This window comes from Cryptomeria japonica, chromosome 6 (assembly GCF_030272615.1).
Source record: "Cryptomeria japonica chromosome 6, Sugi_1.0, whole genome shotgun sequence".
Taxonomy (NCBI): domain Eukaryota; kingdom Viridiplantae; phylum Streptophyta; class Pinopsida; order Cupressales; family Cupressaceae; genus Cryptomeria; species Cryptomeria japonica.
Genome location: NC_081410.1, coordinates 579,874,327 through 579,894,527, shown reverse-complemented (window position 1 = coordinate 579,894,527; position 20,201 = coordinate 579,874,327). Strand labels below are relative to the sequence as shown.

The window sequence follows — 20,201 nt, the reverse complement described above, 5'->3', positions numbered from 1 at the left end:
TCACATTACTATGGCAGAAACAAAAAAAAAATGAAATCATTTGGTGCATCATTGATCATAGATGGACAAACCACTGCCTTGGCCTACTTCTTGAACCCAAAATTCTATTTATATTATACATTTAAGGCTGATGAGGAGGTCATGGCAGGTTTTATTACATGCATTGATAAGATGGCGCTTGATCATGAGTGGAGAAATAAGGTTCTTGATGAGTTGAAAGTGAGATTTGCTATATCTTATTTATGAATTTGGCAATGTTGACTATTTAGAAACATCCATTTTACACACATAGTAACTAATTTTCTATATTTGATTTAATTTTAATTTTTATCTATTCAAGGTCTACAAGGGTGCAGAAAGGAGACTCTTTTCTTCATCTCAAGCAATGGAAAGGAGAGATAAAACAACCAGCAGGTAAAAAATTTAGTTCAATACTACAAGAAAAAATTAGAAACTTGATTCTTATACATTTTAACTTAATTCTTATATTTCTAAATAATTTTTGTAGATTTATGGTGGGAGAATTATGGTGTTGGCATGTCTAATCTTCAAAAGATAGCCATTCATTTTTTGTCCCAGCCATGTAATGCTTCTAGGTGTGAATGCAATTAGAGTTTATTTGAGAACATTCACACAAAGAAGAGAATAGGTTGACCCAGCAGCACCTCAATACTCTTGTCTTCGTCCAGTACAACCTTCACCTTCAAACTCGAAAGGTGGAGAGAGTTTCACATGAGTCCATAGACTTGGATGATATCGATCCATATGGTGAATGGACTGCTAGTGAACAAAATGAGGATGATATCCTCCTTACTGAAGATCTTGTAGAATTGGAGAGAAGAGCAGCAGAAGAAGCACAAGCAACAGAATTGGATGCAATGGAGGATTGCAAAGACAGTTTTGAATTTGAAGAACAAGAAACACCTCCTCCTGTAGCACCTTCTAGTTCAAGGCCTCGAATATTGGGTTACATTAGGAGAGGAAAGAGGAAGCTGTAGATTTTATTTGGTTGTTTTTCTCATTTTGACATATCATTAGATGTAAACATTTATAAACTTATGAATCTATGATGCTGTTATACATTTGAAAATTTGAAACTATGAGTATGATTATGAATTTATGATTCATGAATGATGAAATTTCAAATATTGAGTGTTTGAAAATCATGACATGTGTAATGTTTGAATTAAGGCTCTTATGTTCTCTAAATGAATCAATTTCTTTTTGTTTTCTTTGTAAAACTACGCTTTTCTTCTTTGTCGAGTCCTAGATGAGTCTTGGCCGAGTTTTTTCCTAAGTCCCGAGCCCAAGTCCTATTTGGGCTGCCGAGTCCAAGTCCTAAAACTATGGTTTGGAGCATCGAAGGGTTGTCAATCAAAAGAAAAGAAGCCAAGGGTATATAAAAGAAAATATGAAGGCAAAACAACTGCACAGAACACCAAAGCTGCAAGAAGAGTGAGGATTCCCATGTGACCAAGAGTGCAAGAAAGGCATTAAAACGTTCATTATATTTTAATTAACTTAATTAAATTTTGATTATATTTAATTATATTCTTTTATATTTTAAATTAAATTTTATTTTTAATCTTTTGTAATTTAATTTTATTATTATTATTTATTATTAAATTATATTTCAAAGTGGGGACATTATAATCCCCCCCACCCAAGATTGCTTGTCCTCAAGCAATGATCATGTGGAGTGTCCAAAATGATTCCCAATATGAAATGGATTTGGAAACACACATGGAATAAACATGTTGGACACATCAGGTATGAACCAAACATAGAGCCATACACATTAAAACACGTAACTTACACATGGATATATGCAAACACGGAGCATACACGCAAATACACATATTGTTAGATTCCTTCTCATTGACTGGAATGCATCCATTAATTTATCTTTTTCCCTATAGGCTAGCAGGATCATGCTCTGATACAACTTGTAATGTCGCCTTTTTGGGATAACCTTATACTTTGCCCTAAATTCACAAATCCAAAATGAAAAAAGGGCAAAACATAGTTAGAGATATAATCTTCACTTAAGAATAAGATGAGATAAGCCAGTTTTGGAAACAAGCAACCAAATTAGATAACAATCTAGATATAATTCATGAAATACATCCAATTCTAGGGTCAGAAAATATATAATATCGATCTACACAACAAATCTCAATGTTTACACGGAAGCTCAACCGTAACGAGGGTTGTGTTGGGAGATATGATGAGGTGCCCCAAGTATCTTCTACCCTAGGCCCAACAACAAGACCTTATCCTTTGTGGCCTCATGCGGTCCTTAACCGATGGTCCTTAACCATCATCATGAGGTGGTGTACCTAGCAAGGGCTTTACCTATTCCCCTCCATCATGTCAACCACTCACCACTTAAGATTGATTCAATAAGGAGATAGTAGGGAAGCTGCAATTGGGTGCCTTTGACCCTCAAGCCTAGGTCCAAGGTCAGGACCTTATCCTCCTTGGCTTTATGTGGTCCTTAACTGATGGTCCTCAACCATCATCATGAGGTGGCTTTGTGGTCCTTTACGAGGTACCATACCTAAAGAGTTATCTTTCATCATTCCCCCTCCTTGCACTCCCTTCCACATGATCAATAAGTGTATGGATATTAGATTCAAGCATATTTCCAAAGCAATCTAATAGATTATAACAGATCGCCTTGTTGTAGATATGACTGCATTTGCTGATGCAGATGTAATTCTGGCTTGATTACTGCCATAATCCTTAAATTCTGCTCACAAGTCTGCTATATATCTGCTCATAAGTCTGCTATAATGATCTTCAAATCTGTACATAAATCTCCTTTAGAAATATGCTATAATTTACACTCAAATCTTCTCTAAACAAAAGTCTACGATCTTTCCTTTATACTTTATTGGTGAAAGAGTCACCGCCTTTCATAGGGATTGAGGCACCACTTTTCGTTGCTGCATTTAAAAATAATATATTATTCTCCGAACTGATCTCCCTTGGATCCCTTTCTCAAATGAACCTTCTTCCCTTTATATCTCCCAATGTGAGGGAGAGGTCACACCTCTTCATCACGTATGCCTTTTGGCAAGAGACACAACCTTTCACAATTAGCACCCTTTTGAAAGACTACAGCCATTTCCATATCTACTTCCCATTCCTTTTCTTCTTCCATTAATCTTTCCTTGATTTAAATGATCCCTTACTTATTCCTTTCTCTCTCCTCACCCTCTCAAATGAGGTTTTCTTCTCCTTTTTATATCTCATGTTTGAGAGAGTCACAACTTTTCATTTCATGTCTTTTGACCATTCATTAACAAAATTTATTTTAATTATCTTTTATATTTTAAATTAAATTTTATTTTTATTCTTTTGTATTTTAATGTTATTATTATTTTTTTTAATTAAATTATATTTCAAAGTGGGGGGCATTGACTAAAACTCAAGACTCAAAAAAAACTTGACAAAAAGACATAATTACACAAAAAAAAATAGAAACTAATGCATTTAGAGAACACGTAAATCTATTCTAAATCTTTGATCATCAATTTGTCATTATTCAAATATTACGTAAGTCATATGACCCTCAAATCAGTAAATGACATGGTTTCACACGGTCTTGAAACAAGAGTCCAACAGCTTGGATTTGAAGACAACATGAGGATAGTGAAGGCAATGGTCTATGGGCAAAGCCCCCAACAAGGATGAGCAACAATGCCCCTTGCAAGGGTTGGGGACAGCACACCTCACGAGGGTTCAGAGGCGATGCATCTAGTGTGCTTCCTATTGCAATACAAGGTGGGGTCAGTGACAAAGCCCCTACCACCAAGAACAAATCAAGGCATTCAAGACCACATAAACCTTCATGGAAAATGCCATCTTTCATAATTTTATCACTATATTTCATTTTCCCCAGCCTCAAGTCCGTACTCTTTCTAACCAAATCTTCATTCATCCATATCCCTTCCATCAACATGTTTTTGTCACTTGGATGCTGAAGATGCCTTCTATTGGGTAAAATAAGACCATAAAATGTCAAAAAATGAAGTGAAAGAATGAATATCACATGGGTTCTATTTTATCCCATTGCCAAGCAAGTCCACACGGAGAACTAATGAGTCTCAATGGAAAACACAGTTGAGTCCCAAGAAAAAGTCGTCAAGTACTCAACCTAACTCATGTAATGTCCCTACTAGTTAGAAATCACTTTCCCACAAAATAGACTATTAGAATGCAACAAAATATATATTACTAATCTAATTTGCAATTAAACTCCCATTACTTAATTAAAACTAATCACAATTCTTAGGTAATAAAAAGGATACAAATGAAGTATTGGGATATGTCCTTAGGCGGTTGTAATGCCTGCCTTCTTGGAACCCATCATGGTTCCAAGCCTTACCAGGAAATCGATGGATAATTCGATTCCTGTGTTAGATGTAACATCTTACATCCAAGCCTACCAAGGAAGATCATCATATATGATCAATCCCTTGCCTTGGATGATACATCTTATCATCCAAGTCTACCAGAGAGGACTAGCCAGATCCGTCTCTTCTTGGGTGACCTTCTGACACGCAAGCCTTAACATATATGCATATGAATACTCAATATATACCGCCTACCAAGGATTATCATAATCCCTAAATTAGGCTAAGGGAATTTCCTCCCAATAGCCTCCATCATATAGCCACATTATTGTTATTCATATAACATTCTATATTTCATTATCATTTTTAATCTATAATTTATGCCTTCCTCTACATCCTTTTAATTACTATTATTGATCCTACATACATACATGTATCATGCATACATACACACACACACACACACACACACACACACACATATATATATATACACTGCATACATACATATATATATACTGCATACATACATATATATATACCGGATACATACATAAATATATTTAAGTTCAGATAGTATTACACTATATGTTTTACAACAGAATGGTTCCTTATAAGATATTAGTTGACTAATCAACCTTTGTATATACACATATAAAATAAATAAATCAGATTATATTCCCTATAATATAAATTACTATCACTACCCATTTACTAAGTCACTAATCATTATTCCACTTAGTAACTGTAGTGGCAGACAGATCTGATGTGCGTCAGATCTGGTCTGCCACAGTATGTGAAATTGTTAAGTATGAATGCCTTAGTATTAGTATCATTGTAGTTTATGTTAATATTATTAATATTACATTCTGCATACAACATTATCGGGCTACGTATATTAAGAATTCATATTAGGCACATCGCTAGCCTCAAGAACAAATATGTTACTGCATGTTAACTTAATAACAGTTATGACCTGTTCTGATTCGTGGGAGTCACCAATAGAATGACCACGTCAAATTAGCAATTATATTATTTAGTGCGATGAAATAGATATGATTTGTAGGGTGCTATGATACTGGTTCCTTATTTAAGATTCACAAGATTTGTCCAATGGATGATTGGTATAGGCCGGTTCAATGGGCCTTGTTGATGAGATGGAGCGATGCTTTGAAATTGTTTCCTACTTCTATTCAAATCCTACGAACTGTACAACCTGATTGATGCCAAAGGCAATTACTCCATCAAGTGTACCCCTCTATAAATACATATCTTAGAACCCCGATAAATCTCCCCCCCATTCAGATTGAATTCAATTGTCTTTTTAATGATTAGAGGGATGTGATTAAGGAGACACGTCCTTTCCTAACCATTTCCCTTCTTATCTTTAATCCCTGTCATTATCCTCTAAATCGTATCTCTTCTCACTTAAATCGTTTGAATAAATCCTTTATTGGCATGCCTCTTCATAACTATTATCGATTAATACTCTTCCCTTGATCCACAATGTAATTAGCATTGGTTTGAATGATGGCTGCCATATCAATTTATTAATCGGTACATTTATAACCATAAACAAATAGCATCTTTCATAATTAACGGTTATTTGACTAATCGAAGTCATAAATCTCCTTTTTTGTTACTTACTCTGTAAATCGATAATCTTAGTCATCAATTAAGTTGCTATCTTCTTCCTTAGGATGATCGATCCCCATTAGTCTCTTTATTTATGTAATCGATGTCCTTAAGGTTACGACATTATGATGTGGTTGGTTTACTAACAATTTATTGTTTGATCTTCATTCAAGTCACTAAACTTTTAATAATCGATGCTTTGTTTAGCCTTTCATATTTTTATTTTATCATTATTTATTATCCAATATTGGTTTGAGAATGAGAAATTACAGTGTAATATAAAATTAATTTAAATATTTCAAGAATATTATAATTGACATATAAATATTAATTAAAAAGTAAATATTTAATAATTCCAAATAATCATTTGTTATTAAATATTATATTAATTAATAATAATAATTTCTTGGTTTAGATTATATATATAACAATCAAGGAGGGAACATGACAACTCACCCCTAACTCAATACTCGAGTCATGTTGATTTCACATGGTGAGTTGGAAAACTCCCAAGTTTCAATGAGTCAATCAAGTACTCACTAAGTTTTCTTACTATGCTTTGGATTGTACTAAGTAATCCACCATCAAGATGAGGGAAAAAATATACTTTTTGCATCAACATTTTGTATGATATTTTGTTCTTGATCAAGGTGTCTTGATGTGCTACAACTTGGAAGGTCCTCCCTTGCACATCTATTTATACTTGAACTTATTGGGAGCTAGCTTTTTGTTTCTTATGGTTATTCTATGTGTTTCCCTCTGTTTTCCCCTACTTTTCTTGCTTTTTTGCATTTGCTCCAAATCTAGGGCCCCTATTTTTGTCCTAGTTCCTAACTATTTTAACTGCTGTTAGTTACAGTCCATTGGACCTATTCTCAGTCATTTATGGATAATAATACATTTTCTTTCTTTCTATAGTGCTATACCTCGATATTGTCATTTTGAAATGCAAATGTATTTTCTAAGGCTTGTTTGGAGAGAGATTAGAAATTGATAATGGTAAACTTTTCTACTATTACTCTAAAAATGAACTCTTTGACAAGGTTAGCAATAAACTTCTTGTTTCCTCACAGCCAAATAAGAAGTGAAGTACTTTGAGCGCTGAAGAAATATGGCTGCATAAATGTCAAGGTTTTGATGGAAGATAAGATCTACTTTCAAGCAGAATGCAGTGGGTGGTTGGTTACTTCTTCACAATCGTTTAGCAGCCAATATAAGATAGGGTTTACATATGCTTCTCATGTCACATGCCAGCAAGACAAAACAATGCTACCTTTCAGCATTGCAAAACATCTAGAATCTTTTGGTAGAAGACCAAGCATAATGTGACAACCTCTTTGTGAGACTCCTACATTCTAAAGGAGCTCTAGCAGAGATATTTGAATGATCAGGGATCATATTCAACAAAAAGAAAAAATTAATGGCTTCCTAAAATTTATTTCCTTTGGAAAGAAAATCCACATCCACTTCTAAGGGAGTTTACTCTTCTTTAAAGCTAAAAAGCTCAACTTATCTTGGATCAATCAGAATATCATAGTAGGTCTGCAATGCATGTTGACCCTTTGCAGGTCAGTGCAAAAGCAGAGGTGCCTGCTTGATCTTCAAAAATTGTCCATCAAGTAACTTTTCTACCATGATTAATTAATAGCGAGAAAAGAAAAGAAAAAAACAATTTCAACCACCACAAGTATTCGTTAGAGAACAAGGAAAAGGACCTTGGCATTTGAAAAGAGAATTTCCTGATCATAAATAATCCAAACAATATAATCAAATTAGTCTCAAGTATAAATCAGGAAAAGAAAAGTAAGCATGAACGATAATCTTAGCGGGAAATAAAAATATGACTTATGCTGTCATTGCAAACCAAATGCATTCAAGGCTACTTAAAACACTGCTCAAAAACAAGAGAATTCAGTAGGTGATGATAGAAAAAAGGATAAATAAGCCAGAATTAAAAAGTAAAGATGTAACTACCTCCAACAGCTATGCTAATAGGGTCATCATGTCCCCCTCCAAATGTTTCTAAAGAACTTGCAAAAGCAATGTCTCCATCATATGCTTCTCCAAGTCCTTCGCTGCAGCCAAAATAAATATGACAACAGACATAAATGTCGAAGCCTTTTTGAAGTGAATAATAAGTTCGAGACCATGGATAGAAAATTATATATTTGCAACATCAAAAGGGACTTATCATCAAGCATATATGCAGATATTTTTGATTAAAAAAACACAAAATATATGACCCCTCATTAATAAGGAAACAGAATTAAAACAGTTCTGCCTTTCTACATTTCAGTGAGAATGAGAGCATTATTTAATTATGTAAGCCATTGCTGAAACATTCATTTCTGCTTTTTTGATTAAGACTCTTTCATAATGTACTGCATTGAATTGTTTCCAACTTCTCTTCTTAACATCTAATGGAGTAGACCCAGATCTTCAACATTGCTTTTGCATCTGTGATTATCTAGAAGAAAACATGTGCATTAGAGATTTAAAGTTTTCACTACAAATTTTCTACTCCATTGTTCAAATAAAATCCACTTCCCCAAAATTAATTTAATTATGAGCTAGATTATTAAATTAACCAATTGAATATGCCATACAATCTCTATTGGAAGATGCCAAGTACTGATCAAAGCAATCTGATTTAGTTTTCCGATTTTGATCTCTTTGGCCAGCAGTAGGGGAATTTGGTTTTATATGTTTGTTTTTTGAGGTTTTACGCATTTTTTGTGTTTTGTAATATATATATGCCTTGGGAATTTGACAATGCAATTAAACAACAATGATAAAACATGAACTAATGACTAGAAAGAAATTTTCAGATTGACTGATTTTAAAACAGCAATTCACGAATGCCAATAAATAATGGAATTGAACAATGATATGCCAAAATTGGCCTATCAAGAGTCCAATGCCTTGCCTGGAGGGCTTTTTTATTGACTAAAATGAATCCAGTTGCTGCTACAAGAGCTTTCAAGGTGTTCTAACTGCTCCTTGAGGTCTTATTTGTTAATGCAAGATAGCTTCGGTAAGATAAATGATTGAATGAGAAATAAATGAAGTCTCTCATTCAATCATTTATCATATCGATAACTATGATAAAGCGTTCAAGCAATTAATTCCTCTTTGATATCCATTCTACATTTTGCATATAAACCTATTCATTGATAATCATACTATGTATTTTGTTCATGTTCATCGATTTATAAATCTTGTATTTAAATTTATATCGATTAACATAAATAATGATAAGTAAATGATTAAATCAAAACACCGATTAATATCGGGTGGCATTATAATAAAGGCTACCGATAGTTATTGGGTGTTAAGCCTACACCGATAGTTATCGGTTGTTAAGGCTAACATACCGATAACTATCGGCTGTTAACATTGTGCGAACACCGATAGACATCGGTTGTTATAATACTTGCACACTGATTGGTATTAACATGGAACATGCATTTGTTTAGTATAAACAAAGAGGTACGATCAAGTAATGTCTTGATCGGTCATAACCGATCAAGGCATTGCTTGACCGCACCCCATTTGTTATATACTTATATTGAGTGGCATTTGTGAGATAGGACATAGAAAATATTAAATGCTCCTCTCACCTGCCACAAACAAGAAGATAGTCAGATTCATACATTAAGTCAATAATATATATAACAAGATTATTTTAATAGAATACAACTTGGATATTGAATGTAAATTGAACATCATTTACGTGGTATCAGAGCTATAGTTAAATCGAACCTGAGGCTATTCAATTTTACGTAAAATTCAAATCAAGTATATATTCAACATCACAATCCTATCAATGGCTAGCGCTATCAGATTTGAAGACAGACTCGCAAGGGGCGACGACTTCTCCGCATGGAAATTCAGAATTCAAATGATTCTAAAAGAAAATAAAGTTGAATCATTTGTAAAGATTGAAACTAAAGAACCTGAGACTGAACCTGACAAAGCAATTTGGAGAGAAGGAAATGATAAGGCTATCAAAATCATAGTTGATGGGGTAAGGAACAATATAATGCCCATTATAAAGAAACATGAAACAGCCTTCAACATGTTCAAAGCACTTGAAGACGCTTTTGAGATATCCAATGCCAGTAGAACCTTGGCTCTAAAAAGAGAGATATATCATATAGCCATGATAAAAGGAGAATCAATCAATGCCTACTTCATGCAAATATCTACCTTAAGGGATGAACTGGCAACCCTTGGATATGAGATCCAAAGCAAATAATTAACCCTCATTGCTTTAGATGGGTTGCCTAGTATCTAGGAAACATTCGTCCAAGGCATCAGTGCAAGGGATAACTTTCCAAAATTCGATAGGCTAAAGGCTGACTGTCTCCAAGAGGAATCAAGGCAAAATAAGAAAGGGATCAAACAAAAGAATATGCATGAAGATCTTCAAGTTCTAAATACGAAGTCAAACAAAAAGGGCAAGCAGAAGCAATTCAGGAAGAGAAAAGGTCATCATGGCAAGAACTCCTCCAAGAAGGACCTCTCTCAAATTCAGTGTTACAGATGTGACAAACTTGGGCACTATGTTGCCAAATGTCCAGAAAGAGCTAAACAAGCCACATTTGCCAAAACAAGAAAATCAAAAGGGTAAGAGGACTCCGAGAAGTATGTTCTCTATTCAGCACTCACAAATCAAGCATCAAACAAAGTGAACTCCTAGGTGATCGACAGTGGCTCATCCAGACACATCACAGGATTCAGAGAAGTACTAGACTCCATGAAAGAGGAGAATGATGAGGAGGTAACCATCGGAGATGACTCTACACACCCGATCAAAGGAGTTGGAAACTGCACCATCAAGCTAAAGTCGGGCGTATCATTACAACTTCGAGGAGTGCTATATGTTCCAAGCATTAAGAGGAATCTTGTCTCAATATCAGCAGTGGAGGATAATGGATACAGAGTGACCTTCATGGACAACAAAGTGTTGGCTTGGCCAAAGAATTCATCCATCAAGAAAGCTAAAACAATTGGTCAAAGACAACGCTACTTGTATGAGCTATGCACAGAGCCCAACTTAGCCCTAATTCATGAAACTATAGATGCCAATGAAATCTGGCATAGAAGACTAGGCCACCTAAATTTTAGAGCTTTATCATCAATGGGAGACCTTGTCACAGGTTTACCTAAGCTAAAGCAATATCATTCAGGGGCATACACAGGATGTGCCCTAGGTAAAAATACTAAGGGGGCTTTTCAGAGTAGTACTAGGAAAACAAGTAAAATCTTAGAGTTAGTTCATTCTGATGTATGTGGACCTATGTCTGTAAATTCATTGGGGGGGTTTCTATATTATGTAATATTTATTGATGACTACTCTAGGAAAACCTGGATCTACTTTTTGAAATGTAAAGAATCAAAAGAGATCCTTAACAGGTTTAAAGAATTCAAATCACTAACAGAAAATTACTCAAGAAACAAAATTAAAACCTTAAGAACTGATAATGGGGGGGAATACACATCAAAATTATTTAAAGAGTTTGTAAAAATTCAGGGATTAAGAGGGAGTTAACAATACCTTACAACCCTCACAAAATGGGATAGCAGAAAGGAAAAATAGGACAATCGTTGAAGCTGCCAAAGCTATGATTCTTGATCAAAATCTAAATATCAATCTTTGGGCAGAAGCAACTAGCACTGCTGTATATATTCAAAACAAATGTCCTCACTCTCATCTTGAAGATAAGACCCTTGAGGAAGTTTTTACTAAATCAAAACCGGATATAAGCCACTTTAGGATTTTTGGATGCCCTGTCTATATTCATGTACCTAAGGAGAAAAGATTAAAATTAGAGCCTTCTGGAAAAAGAGGAATCTTTGTAGGATATAGTGAAACCTCCAAAGCCTACAGGATATATATACCTGGTAAAAAGAATATTGAACTAAGTAAGGATGTGATCTTTGAAGAAAACTTAGCCTTCAAAAGAGCCCAAAGCCCTCTAGATCCTAAAGTATTTATTCTCAACCCTAGCTTAGATAGAGATCCTACTCTTGAGCTTCAGAGGGAGAATCCTGAGGAAACTATGAGTGAAACTTAGAGTCCACCTAGAGAGAACCTCAAGAAAAGACCACTATGGGCCACCAAAACTATAGAAGAAGCTCAGAAGTTTGTTGCTCCCTTAGGAACCTTCAGAGAAAGCAAAAGGCCTAATAAATTCACTAGCTATGTTGCCCTTATGAATGATCTCTCTAAAGCCGAACCAAACAATGTATCAGATGCACTTGAACATCAAGTATGGAAGGATGCCATGTCTGAAGAGTATCAGTCCATTATGAAAAATGATGTTTGGGAGATTGTTCCTAGGCCAACCAAGAAATCTGTGGTTTCATCTAAATGGCTTTCCAAGATCAAACATGTTGCAGACAGCAGCATTGAAAAACACAAGGCCTGATTTGTAGCCAAAGGCTTCTCACAAAGGGAGAGAATAGATTATGAAGAAACTTTTGCACCTGTTGCCAAGTATAAATCAGTAAGAGCTATATTAGCCATTGCAACAGCAAAAGGGTGGAAGTGTAATGTCCCCACTTTAGCAGTTGACGAAGTGTATGTGCATTAGCCTAGCTCTACATGGTCCCGAGGACTAACAAAGGGTTTAAGGGGATCCTTGAGTGTTTTGGCTTGGTCATTTCCAGTTTGGGCTAAAACGGAGTTGATTTACCTAGCTTCAAGCATACTTACTATTTTTAGTAAGTCAGCAAGACACAACGGAGGCTAGCTTTGGTGATTGGATTCGATACTCCTCGGCGAGAGTTTTCCGACGAGCTATCACTCGCGCTATTCGGAGTCCAATTGCTAATATATTTTAATGCCTCAAGTGTTATTAAAGTAACATTTAATTTAATTGTAAAATATTAAAATGTTACTTTAATATTTATTTTATGGGGATGTGTGCAAATCAAAGGGGCACCCAAAGGAGACATAAGTGAATATTTTAATATGTTTTATATTGCACATCTTTTATCCCACATTGCGCAAGTGAGTCGGGTCGACCCTTGGAGAAAGAATAAAAGGAAGCTTTTGTGGCTTCACTCGGCATGTTGAATATGAGAAGAAATTGATGTGTGAGTTGCAGATCCGTTCTTAGCATTAGGGGACGTCTATCCTCTCTTGTGACATTCTAGATGTCATTCCTTTGAGGTTTGGCCTTTGGAATCCATTGCTATCAGCTTCACTAGCAGGCAGATTGGGTGCATCTCCAACTACAAGCAGATTTGGTGTTTTGCTCATACCTTCTTCACTTCTTGTCCAAATGCTTATGCCATTCTGAAGGGATGATTTTATGAAGATATTGGACTGATTGAAGACTAATTAATACTATAGCAGCATTGTAGCACAGCACTATTCATGTTATTGTAGCACGACACTATTCATGCCACTGTAGCGCAGCACTATTCACGTTACTGTAGTGCAGCACTATTCATGTTACTGTAGCAGCAAGATGGGAAGTCATTGTTGGAACATTATGTCAAAAATGTTGGAGTATTTAGTGAGTTGAAAAATCTGCTATGTATTTGATTTTATTAATTCTGGAAATAATATCATATCGGTAGTAGTTCAATCTTTCATGTTGCATATTATTGTAATTTCCTTCTAGTTCATGTTATGTGATTTCAAATCTATGCAAAGACTTAAAAACAAACAAACATTTCATTTTCGAAGCCATAAGGGGGTTTGAACATTAAACGGAGAAATAAGGAGTTGGATGCAAACTGTTTGACTAAATTCCTATCAGCAGTTGGTTTAGTTTTTGGGCATTCTAGGGTGTCCATTACAGTGGTATCAGAGCTTGTTTTTCCTGCCATCCTGTGAGGGTTTCATGCGTCCAGCACATCAGTATTACTTGAGGAGAAACAAGTCAAACCCAAACTTACAGAATTCACCAGAGATTGAAGAGGAAGGTGACCCTTTTTCAGCACCAGCCATGGGTGACAGAGATGGGAAAAGGGGAGAACCTAGCACTAGGGAGATGCTCAGTGATCTTGCTAGGGGTCAGAGGGAGCTCCAGGCTACATTGCAGCAGATGGCTATAGCCATTACACAACATTTGACGAGAGCAAATCAAGGCAATAATGCCAACCAAGGTAATAATGGCAACCAAGGTAATAATGGTAACCAAGGTAATAATACCAATCAGTGTAATAATGCTAACCAAGGAGGTGGACAGGGTAATGGAGGTAATGGAGACACATTGGTTAACAGGGGAACCAGGACATATGCTAGAGCAGGTTCTTCTACTACGAGACCACTCATGCCACAGTTTCCTCCGAGACAGAATGACCAGAATAATGCCAGTCCTACACAGCAAGAGATTCAAGATATGATTAAGGATGATTGGAGGAACTCTAGCCCTAAGTTACAGGCTAAGATGACATTCAGGGAATATATGGATGTTAGACTCAAGAATATGCCCATGAGAGGAAACCGACAATAGAATTATGAGATGAGGAAGAAGTTGGGAAAGTTGTCTATTCCATACTATGATGGTACAAGGAAGGCTTCGACACGGACATGGGTCCAGAAATTAGATACTTATTTCCAGCTTAATCCCATGCTTGAGGAGGATGCGATTAAGTATGTTGCATTGCACTTGGATGGGAGTGCACACGAGTGGGCCATAACCAAATAGACACATACGCAGAGTTCACTGAGAGGTTGATTGAAAGGTTTGATATGAAGGATCCTGAACTCCATTTCAAGGAGTTAGCCCAATTGAGACAGTGAGGTCCTATCAACGGTTACATCTCAGATTTCCAGAGTCTATCAGTGTTGGTTACAGACATTTCAGATAAGAGGTTGATTGTACTGTTTGTGAATGGATTGTCAGAACCTCTTCGTGATTGGGTGAAGGGACATGATCCCCTCACATTGCAGGATGCCATTCGAAAGGCGAGAGATCTTGCACCTTCCGCTTCTAAGAGTAAGTTCACTCCTAAGGATCCACACTTCAAGAAGGATAAGGATAAGAAACGTCTACATAAGGATTCTCAGCCTCAAAAAAAAGAATCAAAGAGGTTAGACGATGAGACATTGAACGAGTTGAGGTGGAAAAAACTATGTTTTCAGTGTAGGGAACCGTGGGCTTTATCTCACAAGTGTCCTCTGAAGGCTAAGGCCAACTAGATGGAGTGCTTCTTTGCTGAGGAGTCACAGTCAGAGGATGAGGAGCAGCAGTCAGAGTCTGATGGTGAGAGCAGTGCCACTGAGGGTTCAGGGAATGAGAAGTCCCTAGCTAGATTGACAGGTGCTCAAAAGGCAATTACTTTTAAGGTGCGTGGCACCATACAGGGACAGAAGGTGGTTGCTTTTTTGGACACTGGGGCCACACATAATTTCATAGATTCACAGTTAGTGGCTAGGAGAGGGTGGCAAACTGAAGAACATTCAAGATTTCGAGTCATGGTAGCTAGTGGTCACAAGTTACTATGCACACAGAAGATTACAAATCTTCGCATCAGATTGGGAGATGGTTATGAGCTCCAGGATGAGTTCTATGTTGTGGACATGGGTGATTATGACGTTATCTTAGGGATGACTTGGATGGCATCGTTGAGAGAGTTTACTCTCAATATGGAGAGAGTAGAGATGAGGTTCCAGCATGAGGGCAGGACCGTGGTACTCAGAGGATTATTAGATGGCAGTTGTAGGGTAGTTTCTTTGAGGAGGATGGAGAGGTTGTTCAGACATGATGATGTTGAGTGGGCAGCGGAGTGCTTGATTATGCCAACATCACCAGAGCCACAAGTTAATAGTCATCTGCCTGATATGCAGGACATCCTTGATAGACATGCCAAGGTATTTGGCAGTATTCCACATGGTGTTCCACCACATAGGGGGATAGAGCACGTCATTGAGTTAGAAGAGGGAGCTAAGCCCATTATGATCACGCCTTATCATCATCCAAAGAAACACAAGGATGAGATAGACACAGCCATCAAGGAGTTGTTGGAGATGGGGCACATTAGGCCAAGCAAAAGCCCTTTTGCTTCATCAGTTGTTTTGGTTAAGAAGAAGGATGGAACAATGCGCATGTGCATTGACTACAAGACCTTGAACAAGAAAACCATTAAGAACAGGTACCCCATTCTGAGGATAGATGAGCTACATGGGGCATGCTTCTTCACAAAGATAGATTTGAGATCAGGGTATCATCAGATCAGTATGAAGGCAGAGGACATTGAGAAGACAGCTTTTCGGTGTCACTATGGTCATTTCGAGTTTCTGGTTATGCCATTTGGGCTAACCAATGCTCCTGCTACTTTTCAAAGTTGCATGAACCAGGTGTTCAGGGGGCAATTGAGGAGATTTGTTTTGATTTTCTTTGACAATATTTTGGTCTTTAGCAAGACATGGGAGGAGCATTTGCAGCATCTTGAGGTGCTATCTATTTTGGAGAGAGAGTCACTGTATGCCAAGGAGTCTAAGTGTGAGTTCGGGATGATAGAGCTTTTGTACCTTGGTCATATTATCAGTGCAAAGGGAGTTCGGGTGGATCCTAAAAAGATTAGAGCTATTGTTGATTGGCCCACGCCTACGAACCTTACTCAACTTAAGGGCTTCTTTGGCTTATGTCGTTTTTATAGGAGGTTTGTTAAGGGGTTTTCTCAGACAGTTGCTCCTTTGACAGATCTTACTAAGAAGGGGGCCTTCATGTGGACAAGGGCAGCATAGAGGTGTTTTGAGCATTTCAAGCAAGTGATGTCTTCATGTCCAGTCCTAGCTCTACCAGAATTCACAAAGCCTTTTGAGCTTCATTGTGATCCATCAGGTGATGGGGTTGGAGCAAACTAAGCAGTATTGATGCAGGAGAAGCACCCCATCGCTTTTGAGAGTAGGAAGCTCCGAGGTGTGGAGAGGAGCTATTCTATTTATGATCGTGAGATGTTGGCCATCATGCATGCCTTGGCCAAATTCCGATCCTACTTGGTTGGAGAGAAGTTTGTGATCAAGACGGACCACAACAGCATAAAGTATTTCATGAGCCAACGAGACTTGAATTGCAGGCTGCAGAAGTGGGTCACTAAATTGCAGGCTTATGACTTTGACATTGAGTTTGTCAAAGGGAAGAAGAATGTAGTAGCTGATGCCTTATCCAGAAGACCTCACATTTGTGCCCTTGTAGAGATTACAAGAGATTGGAGGGATAAGATTATAGCAGAATATGTCGGAGATACTTGGGCTTCTGGTTTGATTTCAGGTCCTATACAGGATGATAGTTGTGAGGTGATAGATGGATTGCTCAGATTTAAGGACAGGGTTTATTTGATTTCGTCATCACAGTTGATAGAGGCGATACTGAGGGCATTTCATGATGCACCTACAGCTGGGCATTTGGGGGTCTTCAAGACCTACAGGCAGATCCAAGAGCGGTTCTCATGGAGAGGGCTCAAGGATGATGTTCAGAGGTATGTCAGGGAGTATGCGCACACATTTCCTGCAGGTTTACTACAGCCCTTGCCCATTCCGGACAGGAAATGGGAAAGCATTTATATGGACTTCATCACTGGTTTACCACGAGTGCAGGGAAGAGATAGCATTTATGTGGTGGTAGACAGATTGACGAAGTTTGCTCACTTCTTTGCTATTCCTTCTACTTACACAGCAGCTCAGGTGGCAGATTTGTTCTTCAGAGAGATTTTTAGGTTGCATGGGCTACCGAGATTTATTGTTAGTGACAAGGATAGAAAGTTCATGAGCGCCTTTTGGTAGGAGTTGTTCAGGTTGTGCAGTACAAATCTTACACCTAGTACGAGCTACCATCCTCAGACAGATGGGCAGGCGGAGATAGTAAATAAATGGGTGGAAGGTTATTTACGAAACTATGTGATTGCGTAGCAGAGAGCTTGGGTCAGGCGGATACACATGGGGGAGTATTGTTACAATACCACATATCACATGACCATCAGGATGACTCCATTTATGGCATTGTATGGGTATGAAGCACCAAGCTTCATGGATTTGACTTTGGGGGACAGCAGAGTGCCCAAAGCCAAGGATCTATTGCAGGATAGTCAGGATATCCTGAGAGCGCTCAAGGAGAATATACAGCATGCTCAAAATCAGCAGAAGTTGTATGCTCACCAACATAGGGTAGAGCGCAGTTTCGAGGTGGGGGACATGGTGTATTTGAGTCTATAGCCATATAGGCAATCATCGCTCAAGAGGAGCGGAGCAGAGAAGCTGAAGCCTAGATTTTATGGTCCCTACAAGGTGATTCGCAGGGTGGACGAAGTCGCCTATGAGCTTGAGCTTCCAAAGGGCAGTCGAGTACACAATGTATTTCAGGTGTCTAGGCTTAAGAAAACCATTGGTCAGAGTGTAGTACCTTCTGAAGATTTACCCCCTTTGGATGAGGAGGGGAAGCTCGTGTTAGTATCTGAGGCTATTCTAGAAACCAGAGAGAGGAAACTCAGAAACAAAATAGTGAAGGAGTATTTGGTCAGATGGAGAGACCTGCCGAAGGAAGATGCTACATGGGAGAATGAGCAGGTGATACAGCAGGCTAGACTGAGATTGCTTGAGGACAAGCAATTTCAACGGGGACGGACTGTAATGTCCCCACTTTAGCAGTTGACCAAGTGTATGTGCATTAGCCTAGCTCTACATGGTCCCGAGGGCTAACGAAGGGTTTAAGGGGATCCTAGAGTGTTTTGGCCTAGTCATTTCCAGTTTGGGCTAAAACGGACTTGATTTACTTAGTTTCAAGCATACTTACTATTTTTAGTAAGTCAGCAGGACACAACGGAGGCTAGCTTTGGTGATTGGATTCGATACTCCTCGGCGGGAGTTTTCTGACGAGCTATCACTCGCACTATTCGAAGTCCGATTGCTAATATATTTTAATGCCTGAAGTGTTATTAAAGTAACATTTAATTTAATTGTAAAATATTAAAGTGTTACTTTAATATTTATTTTATGGGGATATGTGCAAATCAAAGGGGCACCCAAAGGAGACATAAGTGAATATTTTAATATGTTTTATATTGCGCATCTTTTATCCCACATTGCTCAAGTGAGTTGGGTCGACGCTTGGAGAAAGAATAAAAAGAAGCTTTTGTGGCTTCACTCGGCATGTTGAATATGAGAAGAAATTGATGTGTGAGTTGCAAATCCGTTCTTGGCATTAGAGGACATCTATCCTCTTTTGTGACATTCTAGACGTCATTCCTTTGGGGTTTGGCCTTTGGAATCCATTGCTATCAGCTTCATTAGCAAGCAGATTGGGTGCATCTCCAGCTACAGGCAGATTTGGTGTTTTTGCTCATACCTTCTTCACTTCTTGTCCAAATGTTTATGTCATTCTAAGGGATGATTTTATGAAGATATTGGACTGATTGAAGACTAATTAATACTATAGCAGCACTGTAGCGCAGCACTATTCATGTTACTGTAGCACAACACTATTCACGCCATTGTAGCGCAGCACTATTCATGTTACTGTAGCACGGCACTATTCATGTTATTGTAGCAGCAAGATGGGAAGTCATTGTTGGAACATTATGTCAAAAATGCTGAAGTATTTAGCGAGTTGAAATATCTGCTATGTATTTGATTTTATTAATTCTAGAAATAATATCATATCCGCAGTAGTTCAATCTTCATGTTGCATATTATTGTAATTTCCTTCTAGTTCATGTTATGTGATTTCAAATCTATATAAAGACTTAAAAACAAACAAACATTTCATTTCCGAAGCCTAATGGGGTTTGAACATTAAATAGAGAAATAAGGAGTTGGATGCAAACTGTTTGACTAAATTCCTATCAGCAGTTGGTTTAGTTTTTGGGCATTCTAGGGTGTCCATTATAGGAAGGTACACCAAATGGATGTTAAGATAGCTTTTCTAAATGGTGAGATCTCAGAAGAAGTCTACCTAGAGCAACTTGAAGGTTTTGAAATTCATGATGCAGAGTCTCATGTGTGTAGACTCAAGAAAGCTCTCTATGGGCTCAATCAAGCTCCCAAGGCCTGGTATGAAAGAATTGACACCTATCTCTCAGGATTGGGCTTCTCCAAAAATGATGCAGATCCTTATATCTACTACAAAAGAAATAAAGGTGATATGCTAATATTGATTTTATATGTTGATGACTTATTAATCACAGGAAATGATCACCTTATAGATCAATGCAAGAATGATCTATCCAAAGAATTTGATATGAAGG

The 20,201-nt window shown here is 37.5% G+C and overlaps 1 protein-coding gene across 5 annotated transcripts in view; it reads right to left on the bottom strand.

Annotated features, from left to right (window-relative positions):
• The window catches only part of LOC131056616 (ADP-ribosylation factor GTPase-activating protein AGD3), a 218,142-nt gene that overhangs the window by 140,283 nt on the left and 57,658 nt on the right, over positions 1 to 20,201 (bottom strand). For all 5 annotated transcript variants that reach the window (XR_009108732.2, XM_057990921.2, XM_057990922.2 and 2 more), the window contains one exon: positions 7,971 to 8,071. Coding sequence is in view for 3 of the 5 variants with exons in the window: in XM_057990921.2 (XP_057846904.2) it covers positions 7,971 to 8,071 (101 nt within the window). In the remaining 2 variants the exon portion in view is untranslated. Of the gene's footprint in view, positions 1 to 7,970; positions 8,072 to 20,201 lie in introns of those variants that run through there.